Source organism: Dendropsophus ebraccatus, chromosome 2, assembly GCF_027789765.1.
Source record: "Dendropsophus ebraccatus isolate aDenEbr1 chromosome 2, aDenEbr1.pat, whole genome shotgun sequence".
Lineage (NCBI taxonomy): Eukaryota > Metazoa > Chordata > Amphibia > Anura > Hylidae > Dendropsophus > Dendropsophus ebraccatus.
In genome coordinates this window covers 129883996-129904003 of record NC_091455.1, presented here as the reverse complement: position 1 = coordinate 129904003, position 20008 = coordinate 129883996, and the positions used below count along the sequence as shown (strand labels likewise).

Below are 20008 nucleotides of genomic sequence, written 5' to 3'. Positions count from 1 at the left end.
ATCAGTACATCAGCTTTATACACACTGCAGATAGGCAGAGATGACAGGCTTAAAGGGGTCATGTCTATGTGGCTGCTCTGAAGTCCAAGATAGTTTTTAGTAAAACAACGGCCGATGTAACAATACTCGACTGCATTGAAGTATATAAAACGCCGCCATGGTGTATACACACTGTATACACTACAGCCGGTGTTCTCTGTGACCGCATAAAATAACTATTTTGTGTGGCCACTATTCATTGACCAGCGGCCGTACAGAACAGCCTGTTCTCACAGTGTACAGTACGTTTCCCGGCCATATGTTACACTGGGGTCTATGGCAGAGCAGAGTGGCACACCTGAATGTGCCTGCATTCTAATTTAAATCTAATGACTGCAGTAGCGGCCAGATGAACATTGAGACATTGGCTGTTGTTTGACATGTCAAACACCAACCGTGTAAACAACGGCCAATGTTCATACAACATCTGAACATGGCCTGAATATTCCTATTACTGGGACTGTGCCCCTCCAGATGTTGTGGTGCAGTGTGTGACCTCCCTTGTGGCCTCTTGGGCTCAGGTTTTCTGTGCCTTCCCCATTGACTAGCTTTGCCTGGTTTATAAAACCATCTCCTACTAGAGATGAGCGAACCGGGTTTGAGTCGATCCAAACCCGAACGTTCACCATTTGATTAGCGGGGGCTGCTGAACTTGGATAAAGCTCTAAGGTTGTCTGGAAAACAGGGATACAGCCAATGACTATATCCATGATTTCCACATAGCCTTAGTGCTTTATCCAACTTTAGCAGCCACGTTCGGGTTTGGATCGACTCGAGCATGCTCAAGGTTCGCTCATCTCTATCTCCTACCACTCCGTGCCCCATCCTAGATCCCACTACAGACAGTTCACTCTCACCCATATGCTGCTTCTAAAAGTGTCCATTGGAATACATAGTACCAAAATTAACTAAATGAGATAATCATGACTTTTTTCCTTTTATTTTGTGTTCTAGAGATATAACCATTGACTTTGGATGAAAACCAAGTTATTGGATCATGGGAAACCAGCTAGCAGGCATAGCACCATCTCAGATCTTATCAGTGGATAGTTACTTTTCAGACATTCATGATTTTGAGTATGACAAGAGCCTGGGAAGTACACGGTTCTTTAAAGTTGCTAGAGCCAAGCATAGAGAAGGCTTGGTTGTGGTCAAGGTCTTTGCCATACAGGACCCATCATTGCCCTTGACCAACTATAAGCAGGAACTTGAAGAGTTAAAAATTCGCCTCTGCTCCTCGCAGAACTGTCTCCCTTTTCAGAAGTTTACCTTGAATGAGAAGGCTGCTTTGCTGTTCAGACAATATGTCAGGGATAACCTGTATGATCGGATCAGCACTCGCCCCTTCCTCAACAACATTGAGAAACGGTGGATTGCATTTCAAATCTTGACTGCTGTGGATCAGGCACACAAGTCTGGAGTGTGTCATGGTGATATCAAGACAGAAAACGTCATGGTGACCAGCTGGAACTGGGTACTACTTACAGACTTTGCAAGTTTCAAGCCCACCTATGTGCCTGAGGATAACCCAGCAGATTTTAACTATTTCTTTGATACCTCTAGAAGAAGAACGTGTTATATTGCCCCAGAAAGATTTGTGGATGGGAGCACTTTCTCTACAGAACTTGAGTCTATCAAGGATCCATCTACACCACTGGTGGATCTCACCAACAACAACCAGAGGACGCGAGGGGATCTGAAGCGGGCTATGGATATCTTCTCTGCAGGTATTCTTCTCAATACCTATTGCTAATGAAACAAGCACATTCTTAGGGCGCATTAACGCATTCCGTAAATATGGGCCAAGCAAGTAAGCTGTGCAATGGACCAGGTTCATGTGCTGTGCGGCTGAGTCAGTCCAGTACTGTAAAGATTTGAACACTAGCAGCGCTCCCGGCATCATAATGATACATGATGCCAGGAGATTTGTGAATACAGCCTCTTGTATGGACCGCATTCACAGAACGTGTGACTGTACCCTGATTCTTCATCTGATGTTGTGGTTACATGGTATTTAGATAAAAATGACTTGAAACTCATGTTACATCATTATTCGGTAATTACCTGACTTCATAAACAGAAAAATAGGTTATATTCCTGCATCTGTAATATTTTCATGGATATTTTTTTGCATTATCTTTTTTATAACATTACCATTAGCAGTTTGAGGGGCCCTTTATGAAAGCCTAGCTGTGATTGTTTGCTATTTGTCTGAGACTTAAAGGGGGACTCCAGCAATCCCATAAGAAAATAAAATGCACAAAAACTATAGGTGCACTCACAGATACCCCAACGATAGTTTGACACCTTTCTGACTTGTCTACACTGCTCCTAGCCCCAGATTCATGCTCACAAATGATCCTAGTGTAACATCCTGGCACCTGGGCAGGAAACTGCATCCCACAGCATGCATTGTACCTCACAACTAACTTCCAAGTACCAGTCCCTTTCTTGTAGTATCTGCCTACCACTGGTTTGATCTGCTTCTGCTTTGCACAGTGAACACTCTATCTACCTACATAGATAGCTTAGAGGAAGTATTTCCTTTCTCCGATACTACTCAGATGAGGCTGTTGTTTACTTGCCCTTGGCCAGGTGATCATTGTGCAATGTCAGTGGTAGACGGTGTTACAGCATCCCTGACAACAGAAGAGACAGAGATCATGTGACCTCTGTCTCAGAAGGGAGGGGGAGGACAGAGGAGGGGAGACAGTGTGGACCAGGAAATGAGAATTTTCAGTAGCTTCAGGGTGTGATTCAGGATGTGCTGCAGACAAGCGGACCAATTCATGTAAAAGAAACCTATTAGAAATAACCAGAATTTCCCTTTAAATGTTTTGATTGCCAATGTGTGCAGTTTCATCTACAAATGGTGAATGGCAGCAAATATAACTTTATTCATGAATTTTATATATAATATCACTAAAAGCAGTTGTATTCTGCTGTGATCATACCATAAAATGTGTTAGTGCTTGGTACTGGAAAACACTATTTTTCAGTAATTTATTTCTTTGTCTTGGCAGGTTGTGTTATAGCAGAACTATTCACAGAAGGGGTTCCATTGTTTGACTTGTCCCAGCTTCTAGCTTATAAAAAAGGACAGTTCTCTCCAGATCAAGTGCTGAGCAAAATTGAAGACAGCTCCATCAGGCTGCTAGTAAGTATATGACCCAGTGAGCCTAATGTGTTATAGAGCAGACATACTCCATAACAGCCTGTCTATCTACAATTTACTATTTCAATGTAGGTTACTGTGGCCCATTTTAACCCTTAGACCGTTATGATACCGGAAGAATTCCATGATATTTTTGCCTGCATATTATAGTAGCAATGTGGATAGGATGTCTCATCCACACACTGCACATAAATTGCCATGTGGTGAGGACTTCCATCATCTTTCAACATGTTAAAAATCAACGGCCACCCACCGCACATTGATACGTTTTATAGCGATGCATGGTCAACAGCTGATGAATGTGTAAAAAAAAAAATAAACTTTATACATACCTGTCCATGCTCTCCAGTGTTCTTCTAGCTTCTCTCCGCCGCTGAAATTCTGAACTGGTCTCTGCAGTGATAGGTCGCTAGGCAAATCACTGGCTGCGGTGGTGTCCTGTCTCAACCAGCGATTGGCTAAGCGGCCTGTCACTTCAGACAATGGCTTAGAAGTTCTGGAGGTGGCTGCGGGGAGCATGGACAGCTATATTTAAAGTTTATTATTTTACTATTAAGGCAAGGGTTACACAATAGTCGAGCCGTGTAATAGCCACTGTGCCAATCCCGTGAGTGCCAATCTAGCAGATCAGCACTCGCTTATTCAAGGTCATGTAATACGGTCTTAAGTGTACTTTTGCACAGGATGGGTACAGGTATGTTGTGGATTTTCTTTGGAAATCCACAGCATAACTGCATGTAAATCTGCAGTGTCATGTCTGCACCAAATCCTTTGTATGTTGTTAAGGATTTGTGGCAGGTTTGCAGTGGATGTTTTTGAAAGAGCACTGGTTCACTTAAGAAATTGTCTGAATATGTCTCCATTTATCAGTATTACTAACATAATGACATAATGTAAGTTGTGATACAGATAGGCCATCTATAAGACGCTAATAGTTCTTCTAATATAAACTAGAATATGGGATGTATATCCAGCAAAAAAGGATGTTTGTGAGGATTGTTCTTTAGAGAAACCAGTAAGACAGGGATCAGCCAATCGACAATGTAGGGAGCGTTCTCAGTTTTGATGACTGGGAAAAGCTGAGAGACAGCTGGATGCCCAGAGTCCCTTCCCCATCCATTTCTTAGATGTCCTTGTTTCTGGGGCATCTATTTCATGAGAGTCAGCTGTTATGTTTGCTCTTACATGGCACCATCACTTCTGACAATCTTGAGGCCAAGAATTTTTTGTACTTGAGTCACAAGGCTGGCATTATGTCAGAATTTGCCTGAACGCCAATTAAACATGGCATGAATGCTGTGTACAATGGCTAGGAATTGGTAAACAGACTGTCTGTCATGATGATCACATGTTATTTTCTTGTCTTTTTCAGGTGACACAAATGATTCGCCGTGAGCCCGAGAAGCGACTGGCTGCAGAAGACTATTTAAAGCATCAAAGAGGCAATGCTTTCCCTGAAATATTTTACACCTTTTTGCAGCCATACATGGCTCAGTTTGCTAAAGAAACCTTCAATTCTGCAGATGAACGCATCCTGGTTATCCGCAAAGATTTAGATAACATTATCCATAATCTGTGTGGAGATGATCAGAGTGAGAAGGCAGAAGGGGAGACTAAAGAGAACGGCTTACTCATTTTGGTTTCAGTGATAACCTCCTGTTTGCAGACATTAAAATACTGTGATTCTAAGCTGGCGGCACTGGAGCTTATCCTCCATCTTGCTCCCCGCTTAAGTGTGGAAATTTTACTTGACCGCATCACACCGTATCTACTGCACTTTAGTAATGACTCTGTGCCCAGAGTGAAAGCAGAAGCTGTGAGGACACTGACTAAGGTGCTGGCCCTAGTCAAGGAGGTGCCAAGAAATGATATTAACATTTACCCAGAATACATCTTGCCTGGAATAGCGCATCTTGCTCAAGATGAGGCAACTATTGTTAGACTGGCCTATGCAGGTGAGGGAAGGTTACATTTCCTTATATCCTTTATCAATGTTCAGCAGCTAATACAATGTGTACAGGACGACTAATGGCTTAAAGTTATTGGTGGGACACCTTTACTTTAACAAGGGGTTGGTATAATGAACATTTGCTTTAGCCTGGTGGGGTTGTGTCTGGCTATTCTCTGTTTTGTTATGTCTGTGCTGATTATAATGTATAACTCAGTACCATAATGGTCAGGCTATGTGTGGTCAGTCATTCCAGCTGAAATGCATCAGCCAATGGCTGCCCAGTTTTGCCTCCTGACCACTCTTGTGGCCTCACCCTAAATGTGTTTTTCCTTCCATTGGTACGGTAATAAAGAGAACATCGCACTGCTGGCTGAGACAGCACTGAGGTTTCTAGAGCTGGTGCAGCTGAAAAATCTGAATATGGAAAATGAGCCAGGCAGTGAGGAGCTGGATGAGGTGTCCCATCCTAGTGAGAACTATGACACAGGTATGTTTCACTGTTACTGATGCTGAAAAGGTTATACAGAGATTTATAGTGCTTGTCCCCTATTCATATGCCCCTATATTTTTGTTATAGCCGAGTGCCCCCTGCTCCAGACCTCTCTCTATTAGCCAGGTGAAGAGCCCACGTGTTAAAGTAACTTAGTATAATGTTTTAGAGCCTCAGACAGCCATTTGCCATAATGACATGGCCCAGAGTCTTTGTCACTCATGTCCTTACACTTGATGATTTTCCTGCTTCCGACACGCCAGCTTCAACAACGCACGGTTTAATTGCTGCCTTATATATTCCACAGGTTTCATTATCATTAAATAATCATCGTTGTTTAGTTTACCTTTCAGAGGTTTTATTGTTAAATCTGATTAGTTATATCTAATAATTTTACATATTAAACACATCAGTGCTATGTACTATAAGCCCACATTTTCCTTTAAACTTGTTATGGGTTATAATATGCTGATGAATTCATGCAGTGCTTGGTCCGTTCTAAGACCTCAAGTGACCAGGAGAATGAGTCAGGAGTAGCACACCGTAGCACATTTTTCACTCTGTCTGACAGCGATCTCTGTCTAGCAGCTTTCTTATAAGTCTTTGATGCCGCTGGACAAAGATGATTGACAGAGGGGAAGTGAAGGAGGCTTATCCTTGCTTATTCTTTGGATTGATGGGGTCTCAACAGTGGGACCGTGACTGATCAAAACTTTTACCTTTGGATATGTCAGAGGTTTTTCTTATACACAAGTACACTTTAAGTCATTGTTTAGTAACCTGTTGTTCTTGGTATAATGAAATGGCTATTGCTTTGCTCTCTTTGTATGTGTAGAACTGCAGGCTTTACATGAGATGGTTCAGCAAAAGGTGGTGACGTTACTAAGTGACCCAGAAAACATTGTGAAACAGACATTAATGGAGAATGGAATAACCAGGCTTTGTGTGTTCTTTGGCCGACAAAAAGCCAATGATGTTCTTCTTTCTCATATGATTACCTTCCTGAATGATAAGAATGACTGGCATCTCCGAGGCGCTTTCTTTGATAGTATTGTTGGTAAGTGTGCGCTGCCACTGTGCTGTATAATGGATGGCTGAAAGGAAGTAGTTGCCTGTAGCAGCCAGTCAGGTCTCTGATTATGTTTGTGTGTTATGGTCCATCCACATGTACAGGATCTGCAGCAGATTAGATGCCGCGTTGAATCATTTAGTTACATTGATATTTGCAGCTGCAGATCCTTTACGTGTGAATGGACCCTAACTGTGCTTGTGATTTGTTACTGTGAAATATATTGGTGAGATATTAAAGCTGCACTATCCATTTATTCTGTCGGGCTAGGGCCACAGTGTATTTTTGCATCCTTTTTACAATGTTTAATTTTAACGTAAAGAAAAACCTGGTCAGCCACATCTTTGTGTACGTTAAAAAAAAAAAGGATCTATTTCGATCAGTTTTTTTTTTTTTAATAACATAAGTCAATGTAAAACTGATGCTGTAGGTTGGCCTACAACTGCATTCGTTTTTACCACCCATTTCTTAATTCCCCAGATAGAATAGCGGTGTATTTATATTCAGTACATAAGGACTGTCCAAACCAAAGATACTTATTAATCTAATTTCTTAGACATTTTGGGGGGGGGGGATTTACATAAAGTGGGCAGATGAGAATTAATTTATACGCAAACGCCTGTTTTAGGAATATATTTTTGTATCTCACTATTTTACGCCTGTTACGCCAGGGGGAAGAGGAGGAGGTGAAATGGGGGTGTCGACTCTGGGTGCGCTGAATTCATAATTTTTTGCTCAGAAAAATAAGGAAACCTATGCCAGCTCTGAGCTGGTGTAGGTTTCCCGTGTGCGTGGGATTTATGTATAGGCAGTACGCCTCTACATAAATGTGCGAACCATCAGCACTGCGGGGACATATTTAAGCCCATGGCAAAAAATGTTGGACTTATTGTCTCCCTTAGACTTATTTGGGCAGTGCTTCTATTCACATGTAAGATAAACTTTACAAGTTTAGTTACCATCATAAAAATGCATTTCTGTAAAGTTTTAAAACAGTACATTTCTCACCATAACATCTCATTGGTTACTCTGGTATTTTAACCCAAACCCTCAGACAGTGTTTCTTATGTAAAAGCCATCTTCTAATGTGTCTGCAACCTCTCTGCCATCTTCCAGGTGTTGCTGCATATGTGGGGTGGCAGAGTTCTTCCATCCTAAAACCACTTCTCCAGCAGGGACTTAGCGATGTAGAAGAGTTTGTGATATTTAAGGCTCTTAATGCTCTCACCTGTATGTGCCAGCTGGGACTTCTTCAGAAACCCCATATCTATGAATTCTCTTGTGACATTGGTATGTATCATTTATATATATCACAGCATAGCCTTACTTACTAATTTCTTGCTACTGTAAATTTCTTTGTATTATACAAATGCTAAACATCACATAAGCACATTTGCCCCCACACTACATGCATTGTATACTTAATATATCACTTACTATATCACTATTTTATCTATATTGATTGTTCTATAGATTAATGAATAGCTAGGAGAAATGTTTTCTTGTGCTTATGAAATTGCTTAGATTGTGTAAAACCTATACAATACATAATATTTACATAAAATACCTAAAAAACACAATTAACTTTTGGATGACATCAGAGAACTAATATCTAAGCACAGTAATGTGAGGTACTACTGTATGTAAATGATGCAGCCTCCTGAATGTAATTTTCCCACCCCGCTCCTTCCTCTTGCAGTATTTCAGTGCTTACTGTAAAGCCTTTCTAGCCGTGCTACTGCAGTTTTTTTTCCCTTTCTGTTGACATAAAACCTTGCAAAGTGCATCAGTAACCCTCCACATGCCATCAGTAGGTACTTTCGCATAACTTGCTTCCAAGCACAGTACCAGGCTGTTCAGTGCACTTTTATCAGTAAGTGTTGTCTTGTCATTGGTTAGACAAGTACTGATTTGTGAGTACTGCTAGCAAACAGACCAGCTTAGGTCCTGTCCCCTAAAATAAAAGAGAATGAGAAATAACTGTGCCACATGGAGGGGCATGGATTTCACCCTTGTGAATGTAATCTGCTGTTGTAAGGTTTTAAATGAAATTTCTTTGTGCTTTATCTTTCAGCACCCTTTTTGTGCCACCCAAACCTATGGATACGCTATGGAGCTGTGGGCTTTATTACTACAGTTGCTCAGCAGTTAAACATTGCTGATGTGTACTGTAAGTTAATGCCATACCTAAACCCATTTATTACCCAGCCTATCATTCAGGTAGGTCCTATGCATGTCAGGAAGTCAGTTCACTGCATCAAAGCCAGATTATGATGTGCTTATAACCGTAGTTCTGTTTGCAGCAACTTTCGTTTCTTACCTTTACAATTGCAGATAGACAAAGAAATTGTCCTCCTGAGTGTGTTAAAGGAACCTGTAAGCCGGTCAATATTTGACTATGCTCTGCGATCAAAGGACATCGCCAGTCTCTTTAGACATCTACAAATGCGTCAGAAAAAGAGGAATGGTACTCTTCTGGAGTGTCTACCTACTGAAGATCCAGCTGTTGCGCAGCTCTTAAAGAAACTGCTGTCACAGGTATAGAAATATTAAAGCCACAGCTGCCCAGCTAGTGACCTGTGATGGTCTAGTATGGACATAAAAAGTATTTTCCTACTGGACTTTATTGATAATATCCAGCAATGAGAATAATCTGCAACAAGGGGTGAAACCCTGCATTATCTACAAGGTCCACCTGCACACATAAGCTTAAAGGAGAAGTCCGGCAAAAAATTTTTTTTAAGTATTTTATTGCCCATCACTAATTTAAGTATTGTTATTTAAGTATTGTTATACAAATCACCAATATACACTTATTACGGGAAATGCACATAAAGTGCTTTTTTCCCTGCACTTACTACTGCATCAAGGCTTCACTTCCTGGATAAAATGGTGATGTCACGACCCGACTCCCAGAGCTGTGCAGTCTGTGGCTGCTGGAGAGGATGATGGCAGAGGGACACTAAGGGACACAGGGCACTGGAGGGACACTGAGCATCCCTCTGCCATCATCCTCTCCAGCAGCCAAAGCCCGCACAGCTCTGGGAGTCGTGACCTCACCATTTTATCCAGGAAGTGAAGCCTTGATGCAGTAGTAAGTGCAGGGAAAAAAGCACTTTAAAAGCATTTCCCTTAATAAGTGTATGTTGGTGATTTGTATAACTTTTGGGGTACAATATAATACATTAATAAAAATTTTCACCAGACTTCTCCTTTAAGGTTTCCTAGCAAGTGCCAACTCCTCTACCTGCTATTGCCTATACTTTATTGATGGTATAAGCTCTTTTGTAGGCTTTCTTGAGGGAATAAAAAAGGCTTGGCCAGTAAGTGTTGTATGTTCTAGCCCATGTTCACAATGGAGGATTTGCTCCCCACGTTATGTGCATACACCAGAGCTAACGCAGCATGTAGTGCTATTCCTCTATTCCATGGGTCTCCAAACTGCGGCCCTCCAGCTGTTGCGAAACCACAACTCCCATGATGCCTGGACAGCTAAAGCTTTGGATCTGGCTGTCCAGGCTTGATGGGAAATGTAGTTTTGCAACAGCTGGAGGGCCAGAGTTTGGAGACCCATGCGAGTCTATTCCAAGTGAGTAAATGGGGTCCTTGTAATGGGCTGCCATGTATTCTTTTATGGGTCTCTCACTTCCATCATGGATTCCAGTACAATAGAAACTGTGTCTGCAGCATGAACAGAGCCTTATTGTCAATGTAAGGTAGGGTTCAGGAAGTGACAAAAACTGAAGGTAAAAGCTATGTGATGATGCAGTTTGCCACTTGCTGCTATAACATGACATACAATGTCTGATGTGAAGTCTGTGACTTAATAAAGCAGTGGTTGAGCCTTGAAGGAGGATTCACATTTACTCTTCTTCCTACATATTTCTCATGTCAATTATTTCCATCTTACTCATTTAGGGAATGACAGAAGATGAAGAAGATAAGCTTTTGGCACTAAAGGATTTTATGTTAAAGTCCAACAAAGCCAAGGCAAATGTAGCAGATCAGAGTCACATTCATGAGAGTTCTCTTAAAGGAGTCATTGACCTCCAGACATTGGGTATCAGTGGAAGACAAGCTGATCTTGTGAAAACCAAACTGGACACAGAGGACAAGCGCAGTAAGTCGTATCACCCTAGTAGCTGACATTTAACCCCTGCTTGTTATGTTATTTGTGTGTCATTCTGTAGGATAATTGCTGGAGGATGGTTATTCAACCACCAGATATTGCACCAGGTATATGCTTGTTTAGTTCCTTTCATGGAAAATGGACAAGCACAATGAGTTCCACTGGGCATCAGTAGAAGGGGTAACATGGTCCTTCCCAAAAACAGTCCTAAAAATGGCAAGTCTGAAACTATACATACAAGAGGGTTATTGGTTAGTAACACTTTCTGTGTTGGGTATTTTACCTTATGACAAGTTTCAGGAAGCCTCTTTTGTGTGTGTGATTGCAGAGTTTCCCTTTTTATGTGTGTTTTCTAACTTATAGTAATCATGTTAGACAAATAAGATTGACTTGCTTACAACTTTTTTTTTGTCCTGTGGAATGTATTGATGGTGTATTGTATGTGTTTTGGGGTCACAGAAGTCTGCTTTTGACCCATATAATTCATACAGAAGAAGCAAATATAGCAGAAGTCGGCACCTCAAATTAGTATGATGTTAGTCCCACAATATATTAGTTAGTAAGCACGAAGACCTTCCTTTGGACTTCAAGGTGAACATATATATATATATTAGTAGAAAAACTTCCACAAACTCTTCAGCTTTTAGGTAAAACTTCATAAAAGGATGAAATAAAGTTTATGAAGTTTTACGTAAAAGCTGAAGAGTTTGTTTAAGTTTTTCTACTAATACATATAATTCTTACACAGCCATATGTCTTATAAGTCATACCTATGGTGATAAATATACAGTATGCTTTATATACAGTAGCTTTGCGGTAAAAGCTAAAATCTCATCTATTGTGATTTACGTGTTGTGAAAAAACTACACACTTGGATATCAAAGGTCAATGGATATCTTCAGTATCTTTATATGTGAAGCCAGAGTTTAGATTTCCACATTTGATAGACACTGATTTTATTGCATCCTTTACATTCTAGCACGAAAACATGTAAAGCAAGATTCCAATGTAAATGAAGAGTGGAAAAGCATGTTTGGTGCAATGGAGCCAGCAAATATAGCCCAGACTGTCCCAAGAACTTTGCCTCCTGCTGACCAGGAAGCCACAAAACCCCTGCGCTCCGAGTCCTCTGCTACTATTAATGCCCCCTTGTCATCCTCACCACAGGTACATTCAGAACTCAACATAACAGGTCTGTTCTTGTTTTGTGTGTTAGATAGATATATTTTTTGTGGAACTTTAAAGGCCATCTTACATGGCACGATAATCCGTGGGAAGCAAGCGCCAACCTGTCAGGTCAGCACTCTCTTCCCCCTCTTTCCCCGCTCACTGCCCGTGCTATTAAACGCACAGACAGCTAGCTGGGGAGCAGTGGGAGGAGCCGTGGGGGATGGGCCACCCCAATGATCACTGACACTCTTCTACCATTATTCCTATTACATGGAGCAATGTGCAGCAGACCATCGTTGCACACATTGTACGATCAGCTGATATTGTGCATGTCGGCTGATCGTTGCTTTTCAACATGCGCTATTACAAAACTGTTATGCTTAGCCAATCGAGGCTGAGCAGCTGATGATGTGCTGGACGAGGGCCGGCATGAGGGAGGGCTGGAACAGTCAAGCCGGCCTCCTGAAGAGTGAAGTAATCGTCCCAAGATGGCTGCCGGGACTAAAGGGGTCGATTCTGTGAGTATGCAGTATTACACTTCTGGGTCAAGCGTCGGGGAGTGGAAACATGGGGAAGGGGGCCATTCACATAAATAACACACATTACAATGTTGTTTTACACTGCACTACCCCTTTAAGAAAGAATCAGCTTTGTGGGTAATCCTTACAGACTACCATGTAATGTGTCTCTGTTAGGTCTGCTATGTTACCCTGTCTGAGGTCAGCATGTGACAGCAAATTTGACATTGATCTTGAGATAATATAATTATAATTTAATATTTTCATGTAAAACTGTGTAGATGCTATCGGAACTGTGTAAATGCTGCCACCTTATGTCAGTTCAGACTGAGAAATCAGCACTGATTCCTCACTGAAAATTACTCCTCAAAATTAAGTGCAGAGCCAAATTCCATTGAGTTCAACGGAATTTGCCGTTCACACAGCGGAATTTCCGTGAGAAATTTTCTGTGGCGGATGCGCTTTCTGCCAGAAGAATTGACTAGAGATGAGCGAACCAGGTTCGGGTTCGAGTCGATCCGAACCCGAACTTTTGCCATTTGATTAGCTGGGGCTGCTGAACTTGGATAAAGCTCTAAGGTTGTCTGGAAAACATGGATTCAGCCAATGACTATATCCATGTTCTCCACATAGCCTTAGGGCTTTATCCAGGTTCAGCAGCCACCGCTAATCAAATGCCGAACGTTCGGGTTCGAATCGACTCGAGGTTCGCTCATCTCTAGAATTGACGCTGGCAGAATCACATTGAAATGAATTAAAAAGTGAGTTTCTGGTTTGAAATGTTTTAGTGCGAAATCAGTGCAAAATACTTGTGGAATCAGTGTGGAATACTCACAGAAATTTAGCACAGGATTGGAAAAAATGAATGAATTTCATTAAATGAAAAATGAATTTCGACAGAGGTGATTCCGGGCAGAACACTTTCCTTGCTGAATTCTCAGTGTTAACTGGCTGGGCAGTGTGTGGACAGAGGAAGCATGACTCAAAGGACATGACTTTGGAAGTATAGGAGACCTAATAAATATACTTTAAAGGCTGTGGACACCTTAATAATGTACATATGTTAGTAGTTTCCTTGGGTTAAGAGGTGTTGCACTAAATTCCAGTCTGCAATCATCAATCATTTAGTTAGATTCAGTGATAATCAGTTTGGAGCCTGCTTTGGGTTTAAATTCTCATGTGGGTGTTTCCTCCTAGTGATACAGGCAGGATGTGTGCTCTGTGCTGTTCTGCCTACTCTTGTACACAGCCCCTGTGATTGTCCTCTGCAGATTTCTTTGTGTGTGCTTTCCTGCCTATCTACAGCCTGCATGAGCTGCCCTCAATGTATTCTATCTGAACACATCCCACTCCTGCAGTGCACATCTCCCCTGCTCTCCATGCTGTTATGCGGAGGAGGGATTATGAGGAGGGATTTTTCTAATCTTTCTGAGTAACAGCTAAATGGTAGGAAGTTTCTAATGAAAACTGTTTAGAAAGTTGCAAAATTTTGTCAGAAAACAAATCAACAACACCAATGACCATTCAAATACTGTACTCTTTTTGGAATAATTCCATGTTGAGCATAACTTGAGCAGAGCTGTGACCTTTTTATTACACAAAAATCTTAACTAATATGTTTTATTCCATCTGTCATAGACATCTGAAGGAGTAGGAATCCAGTCAAGGAGACCCACCTTGCAGATATACACTAGCACATCTCAGCCTTCAGCTTTACAAATCCGCATGACTACATGTAAGAGTGAACTTCAGCAACTCGTACAACAGAAGCGGGAGCAGTGCAATGCAGAGAGGTTAGCAAAGTACATGATGGAGAGTGCGGAATGGGAGAGTAAGCCGCCTCCAACAGGTATATGAATTCTGCTGATAATGCTGTGTAGTTCTGATATTATCACATATTGTTATATACCCTACAGTTTTACCACTTGTACTGTATATACTGACTTCATTATGGAAATCATTGTGGGTCTGAGATGATAAACACCAATGTGATCTTCTCACATTTATCTATCGTATATTAAAAGTTTTACCGTTTTGACCAAATTTCCAGATTTTAAAGAATCATCTTGTCATGTCCAGTTGTAGGCTGAATTGTAGTGATTTTACCCTCTGTACTCTAGCTAAACTTTGTAAATCACCATAAAGATGGGAAGTAGCTTTTCTTGCCTCCAATTGTTTTGCAAGGCTCCCATACACATTGGCCAAACTCAAAGATTTTGGCAGGACTGGCCTTCTGTCTCCTGTATTTTGGGGCCTTCTATCAAATGACTTTGGTAAAGTGATGCTCAGTTACCTAGGACAGTTCTTCTTTTCTCGGAAAGATAAGTTATTGCCAAAAAGGTCTTGCAGCAACTTATCCCTCCTCCCTCCATTCAGAACACATGAATAATGTGAAATTTCACATGTGGGAAAGGGTTCAGGAATAGAGAGCAATTAGCCGAACAAATGTGTATGGCTCCCTTAAAGTGAATGTACCAGCAGGTTCATCGCTTTAAGATTTTATCAATAGACCGGCACCGGAACCAAGGTAGGTTTCCTCCCACCGGGGGCGGGCCAGGACGGTGACTGGGAATAGACTGGCGCCATGCATTGGAACCGGGCCGTGGTTCAAAAAAAGGACCGTGGCACTGGCATCCTGGCGCCGGTCTATTGATGTAAAAATTTAAAATGATGTACCTGCTGGTACATTCTCTTTAAGTTAGAGGGTGTGGACTGCTGACAGGGTTACAACCTACAGGGTTTAGTAATGCGTATATACTCTGTTGGACCCTGTTGCTTTGGTTAACCTTTCTGGGTTGTAACAAGCTTGGGGTTTCTTACAGTTTTGTAGGAATGTTATATTAAATTCTTAGGTAAATTTTCTTAATATATTTTGCCATTTTAAGATTTGGAAACCCATAAATATCCTTTTTGACAATGCTTGTGTGTTTTTCCCCTTTACTAGGATGGCACCCCAAGGGCTTGCTGGTAGCACATTTACATGAACATAAAGGCCCAGTGAACAGGATCCGTGTCTCCGATGAACATTCCATTTTTGCCACTTGCTCAAATGATGGAACAGTAAAAATCTGGAATAGTCAGAAAATGGAGGGAAAAACTACAACAACAAGGTATAAAATAGGGAGGCCAAATAATAATTGTTCAGTGATTAATTTGACAAAAATCTAGCTAATACATTAAAGCGTTATTGCACTTTAAGAGAAACCTTTGACACAGAATTGATAGATTCAGGAGAAGCATGTGAATGAATTGTTCTCCCTGTCTCATTGCAGTAGTCAGGTTCTGTAGTAAACCTATAAAGCCCTACTACTAAATAAGACAGAGGAGCAAGCTGGGGAGTCAAGCTCTCAGCCAAGTGCTTCGTCCAACTCTAACAATTGTCGGGAGTCTGAACACCCAGGCCCTGGCTGATGAAAGCTTTGACATGTCTGTGTGACAAATAAAAAGTTTATTTTTAAGCAAAAGTAACGCTTTAAGGATCTCTACATTTTAGCATGAGGAGCAGGGCACTTTCCAGCCTCTCCTCATAAAGTTGTTGCCAAATCAAATTGTGCCTTTTATTTTTTAGAGGTTTGTGTATGTAGTGAGCTTTACTTCAGTGAGTAAATGCTCCAGGATGTTGGGATGTTCACCTATTATTTACCCATTATTCCTATATCCTGTTTCTCTTGTGTTTTTATAACTGCTACGTTAGTTACCATGTATCATCGAATTCTCATTTTGTGATTTAGGTCAATATTGACATATTCTCGCATTGGTGGACACGTTAAAACGTTGACGTTTTGCCAGGGATCGCATTACTTAGCAGTGGCTTCAGACAATGGCAATGTACAACTTCTTGGGATTGAAGCTTCTAAACCACCAAAGTCACCAAAAATTCACCCATTGCAAAGCAGGTATATTTTTTAGTATTCCATATAAAGATAAAAATCTTCAGCAAAATCTTATGTATAAAGGGAGATGGTTTAATTGTTATCTTTTATCCACATTTGTAATTTGAAAAGTCTGCTGTTTTTCAGGCGTTCTGTTTTTTCTTTAATTGTTTACTGTTTTGCTTAATAAATACAATTTAAGTGAAAAGTGCATGTAAAGCTTTGAGTGTGGCTTTCATAGGAGTAATCATAGGAAAATTTCCTCAAACTAAAATTATGGTAACAGGTTTTTTTTTTTTTTTTTTTTTTTAATTCTAAATTTTATTACATTTTTAAATTTTTATACATCGGGGGGTACAATTGGCGACTCGCAGGGCGCTGAAATAATCATATACAGACACATAATGCAGACAAACCTAACCACGGCTCCCATAAAGTATGGTAACAGGTTTTATATACCATTGGCAGCTCCCGTTTTTAAGTATCATCACATAGGTGGAATCTTTTTGAAATCTTTTATCACAGATGTGCCGATTTTAAAAATTTCTAGAACTATATCTTCAAGGCATGCTGTCTGCTACTAAGGGTTCGTTTACACACACAGATTATTTGACATATCTGACAGATTTTTGCAGCCAAAGCCAGAAATGGACTATAAACAGGTCATAAAAAGGAAAGACTGAGATTTCTCTTTTTTTTCCAAATCCATTTCTGGTTTTGGCTGCAAAAATCTGTCAGATATCTGTCAGATAATCTGTGTATGTAAATGGACCCTAAGTGACATTTATAATGTTATGGTCTGGTTGCAATATTGTCTATTACAGGTCTATGCCTCCATTCACTAATATTGAGCACCAGATATCCTATTTGCACTTTACTCCTAACTGAGGCTGTGTGACATCTCTAACTTCTAGGCACTCATATGAACTGTGGGACCTCTGCTGCTCAGATCCTAGCAGAGGCTGAAGCTTTTGGTGAGCACTGAAGCCGAGGAAACAAGAAAATGGTTGTGGTGTATCACTAAGACCATACACGTGTGTTCACAAAGCATACACAACATTACCATTGCATAGTTTCTAAGTTGTAACTGGAGGTAGACTAAATACAGCCATCACTGCGGCCAAATCACATGAACCGACAGAGTCTTGATGTCGTATCCACACCATAACATTTGAAAATAGTTTTTCTTTATTTCAAAGTTGTTGGGATTTTAATTGGATTTGAAGTACAAAAACTGATAAAAATGCTCAAAGATTAACATTTATTTTTACATTTTAGTTTCAACTCTAGACTTGTAATCCTTTTTACTTCAAACTATTATACTATTGACGTATAAAATGTCAGTCTTTACTTTTTATTTCCTGTTAAAGGGTTTTGAGGGGGTAAAAATATTTGTATATGTCTGTCCCTCATTATAACCTTCCCTCATTTGCTCATACCAAGAAAACACACAACTCAATATGTAGAAACTGACACTTACTAAACAGACTAGAATATTCTACAAATCACAGTGAGAATGACTATAATCTACACGGCAAAATACAATACAATAACAATCTCCATAGATTACAGATTAACCAAACATACACATATAACCCTGCACCTAGGAATACATCCCATAAACCCCTGCTACCCAGCATACATACACACATGCAATCTTATCCAGGCCACCTGACAGAAACTAGCCATTGTCCTACAGGAATCTCCTGTCTTGTTGGGTCATAAAACTGGACAGACCAGGACAGCTATTCCGTAGGTCTGTAATGCTTGGAGTCGTTGATTGGAAGGTAAAAGTGCACATTCTATCTGTGTATATCTTTATCCACATATAAATTAATGTATACCTTCATACGCATATGCAGTACAATCCCCCTTTTCGAACACTGCTCTACAGCACATAGACAATATACACATAGAATATATATTTCCCCCAAATACATTTATACAAAGTACCCACACTTATAGCAATCCTTTACAGTTTCCTATACTCATATGGATACTATACACGTGTAAATTTTGTATTTTTTTTTCCTTTCTTTTTTTTTGCACTAAGGTGTATGGATCTGCGAGAAGATGGCTGTGTAGTAGATATGCATCAGTTCAATTCAGGATCCCAGTCTGTGCTTGCCTATGCCACAGTCAATGGATCTTTGATTGGGTGGGATCTTCGATCTTCTAGTAATGCCTGGACACTGAAACATGATTTGCGATTAGGGCTAATAACATCGTTTGCAGTGGATATCCACCAATGCTGGCTGTGTATTGGTAAGCTTCTTTTAATGTCTGTATACTATCAATATAAAGAAGTCCTATTTACGCATCCCCCCAGTGCAGCATCACGGCTCCCGGTCCCCTGCCAGGCTCCCGATGGTGTGATGTCATGGCCCCACACAGAAATGCCCACAATCAGGGACTTACCGACTCTACAGCCCTGGTTTTAACAGCATTTAATGATGAGCTTTACAGCAAGCTCCTTGGACATAGACATAATGATCATATCCAGACCATATTCTTCATGTGGGACACTTTTGTTAGTATACTCTGTGGCTTATGCAAAGGGGTAGGGAGGCTGTGAATGAATGGAACAGTAGGAGTGCATGTACGGTGCATACCATTCATTCTGAGGACAGTTTGTTCACATTTTCGGATGTGACCTCCACTGATCAGCTAATTATTCCATATCTTATGGATAGTGATTCTCCTTTTTCTTTTTTTTTTTTTTTTTGAAGGGTTATTGATAAACATTCTGTCAAAGTAGCTGGGAACTATGAGTCCCCTTATAAGTTTTACAGCTTTTACTAGTTGATTGCTTATTGCAGTTCAAATTAAAAAAAATATTCATTGCTGTTTTATGTTGTTGTGTTTTTTTTGTTTTTTTTTAAATTCAGGAACCAGTAGTGGAACTATGGCATGCTGGGACATGAGGTTTCAGTTGCCAATATCCAGCCATACTCATCCAGCCAGGGCAAGAATTCGGCGTCTCCTAATGCATCCTTTGAGCATGCATACAATGTATCAATCTTGGGTCATAGCTGGTAAGAGCTTTTCGTATTTGTTTAAAAGTATGAATTTATATATATATAATATATAGCTAATGTTGCCAGTTGTATTGACTTTAAGGGGGATTTTTTAACATTTTGTTATTCTTTTAATTACTAAGTGGAATACTTCCTTTTTACAAATAGGATTCATTACTTTTGGGCTTGCGTTTAATTTATACTTTTCTGTATGGGCTCGTGCTGGCTCTCCTTAAAAGAGTTGACGCGAACCCAGAACTTCTTGGCATGGAGAGCGGCAGTAAGGGCTCCCATGACCCTTTGCTACGTCAATACAAAGTAATCTTGCGTTATCCAGTGTGAGATCAATCTGTATTTCTAACTGTTTCTGTACTTCTCAGTCTATTTATGAAGATACAGACTGCCTTTGTGGTCTATATCTAAAACTTTACTTTATCTTCTGTAGCGGTGCTGTAAGGCCAGGCACCGGCATCTTGGTGACATCACTGCATACTAGCGCTGGAATGCAAGTGATGTCACCAAGATGGCAATGATAAGTTCTCTTAAAGTATGGATTTACCCTGAAAGTCCTGTATGTG

The 20008-nt window shown here is 40.5% G+C and overlaps 1 protein-coding gene across 2 annotated transcripts in view; it reads left to right on the top strand.

Annotated features, from left to right (window-relative positions):
* PIK3R4 (phosphoinositide-3-kinase regulatory subunit 4) overlaps positions 1–20008 on the top strand; it is a 35957-nt gene that overhangs the window by 370 nt on the left and 15579 nt on the right. For both annotated transcript variants that reach the window (XM_069958330.1, XM_069958332.1), the window contains exons 2-16: positions 994–1766; positions 3063–3196; positions 4587–5169; positions 5518–5652; positions 6491–6712; positions 7841–8014; positions 8799–8944; positions 9059–9262; positions 10643–10844; positions 11833–12020; positions 14180–14390; positions 15486–15651; positions 16273–16437; positions 18467–18678; positions 19302–19448. In XM_069958330.1, coding sequence (XP_069814431.1) covers positions 1037–1766; positions 3063–3196; positions 4587–5169; positions 5518–5652; positions 6491–6712; positions 7841–8014; positions 8799–8944; positions 9059–9262; positions 10643–10844; positions 11833–12020; positions 14180–14390; positions 15486–15651; positions 16273–16437; positions 18467–18678; positions 19302–19448 — 3619 coding nt within the window. In that variant the 5' untranslated portion in view covers positions 994–1036. The remainder of the gene's footprint in view (positions 1–993; positions 1767–3062; positions 3197–4586; positions 5170–5517; positions 5653–6490; positions 6713–7840; positions 8015–8798; positions 8945–9058; positions 9263–10642; positions 10845–11832; positions 12021–14179; positions 14391–15485; positions 15652–16272; positions 16438–18466; positions 18679–19301; positions 19449–20008) is intronic.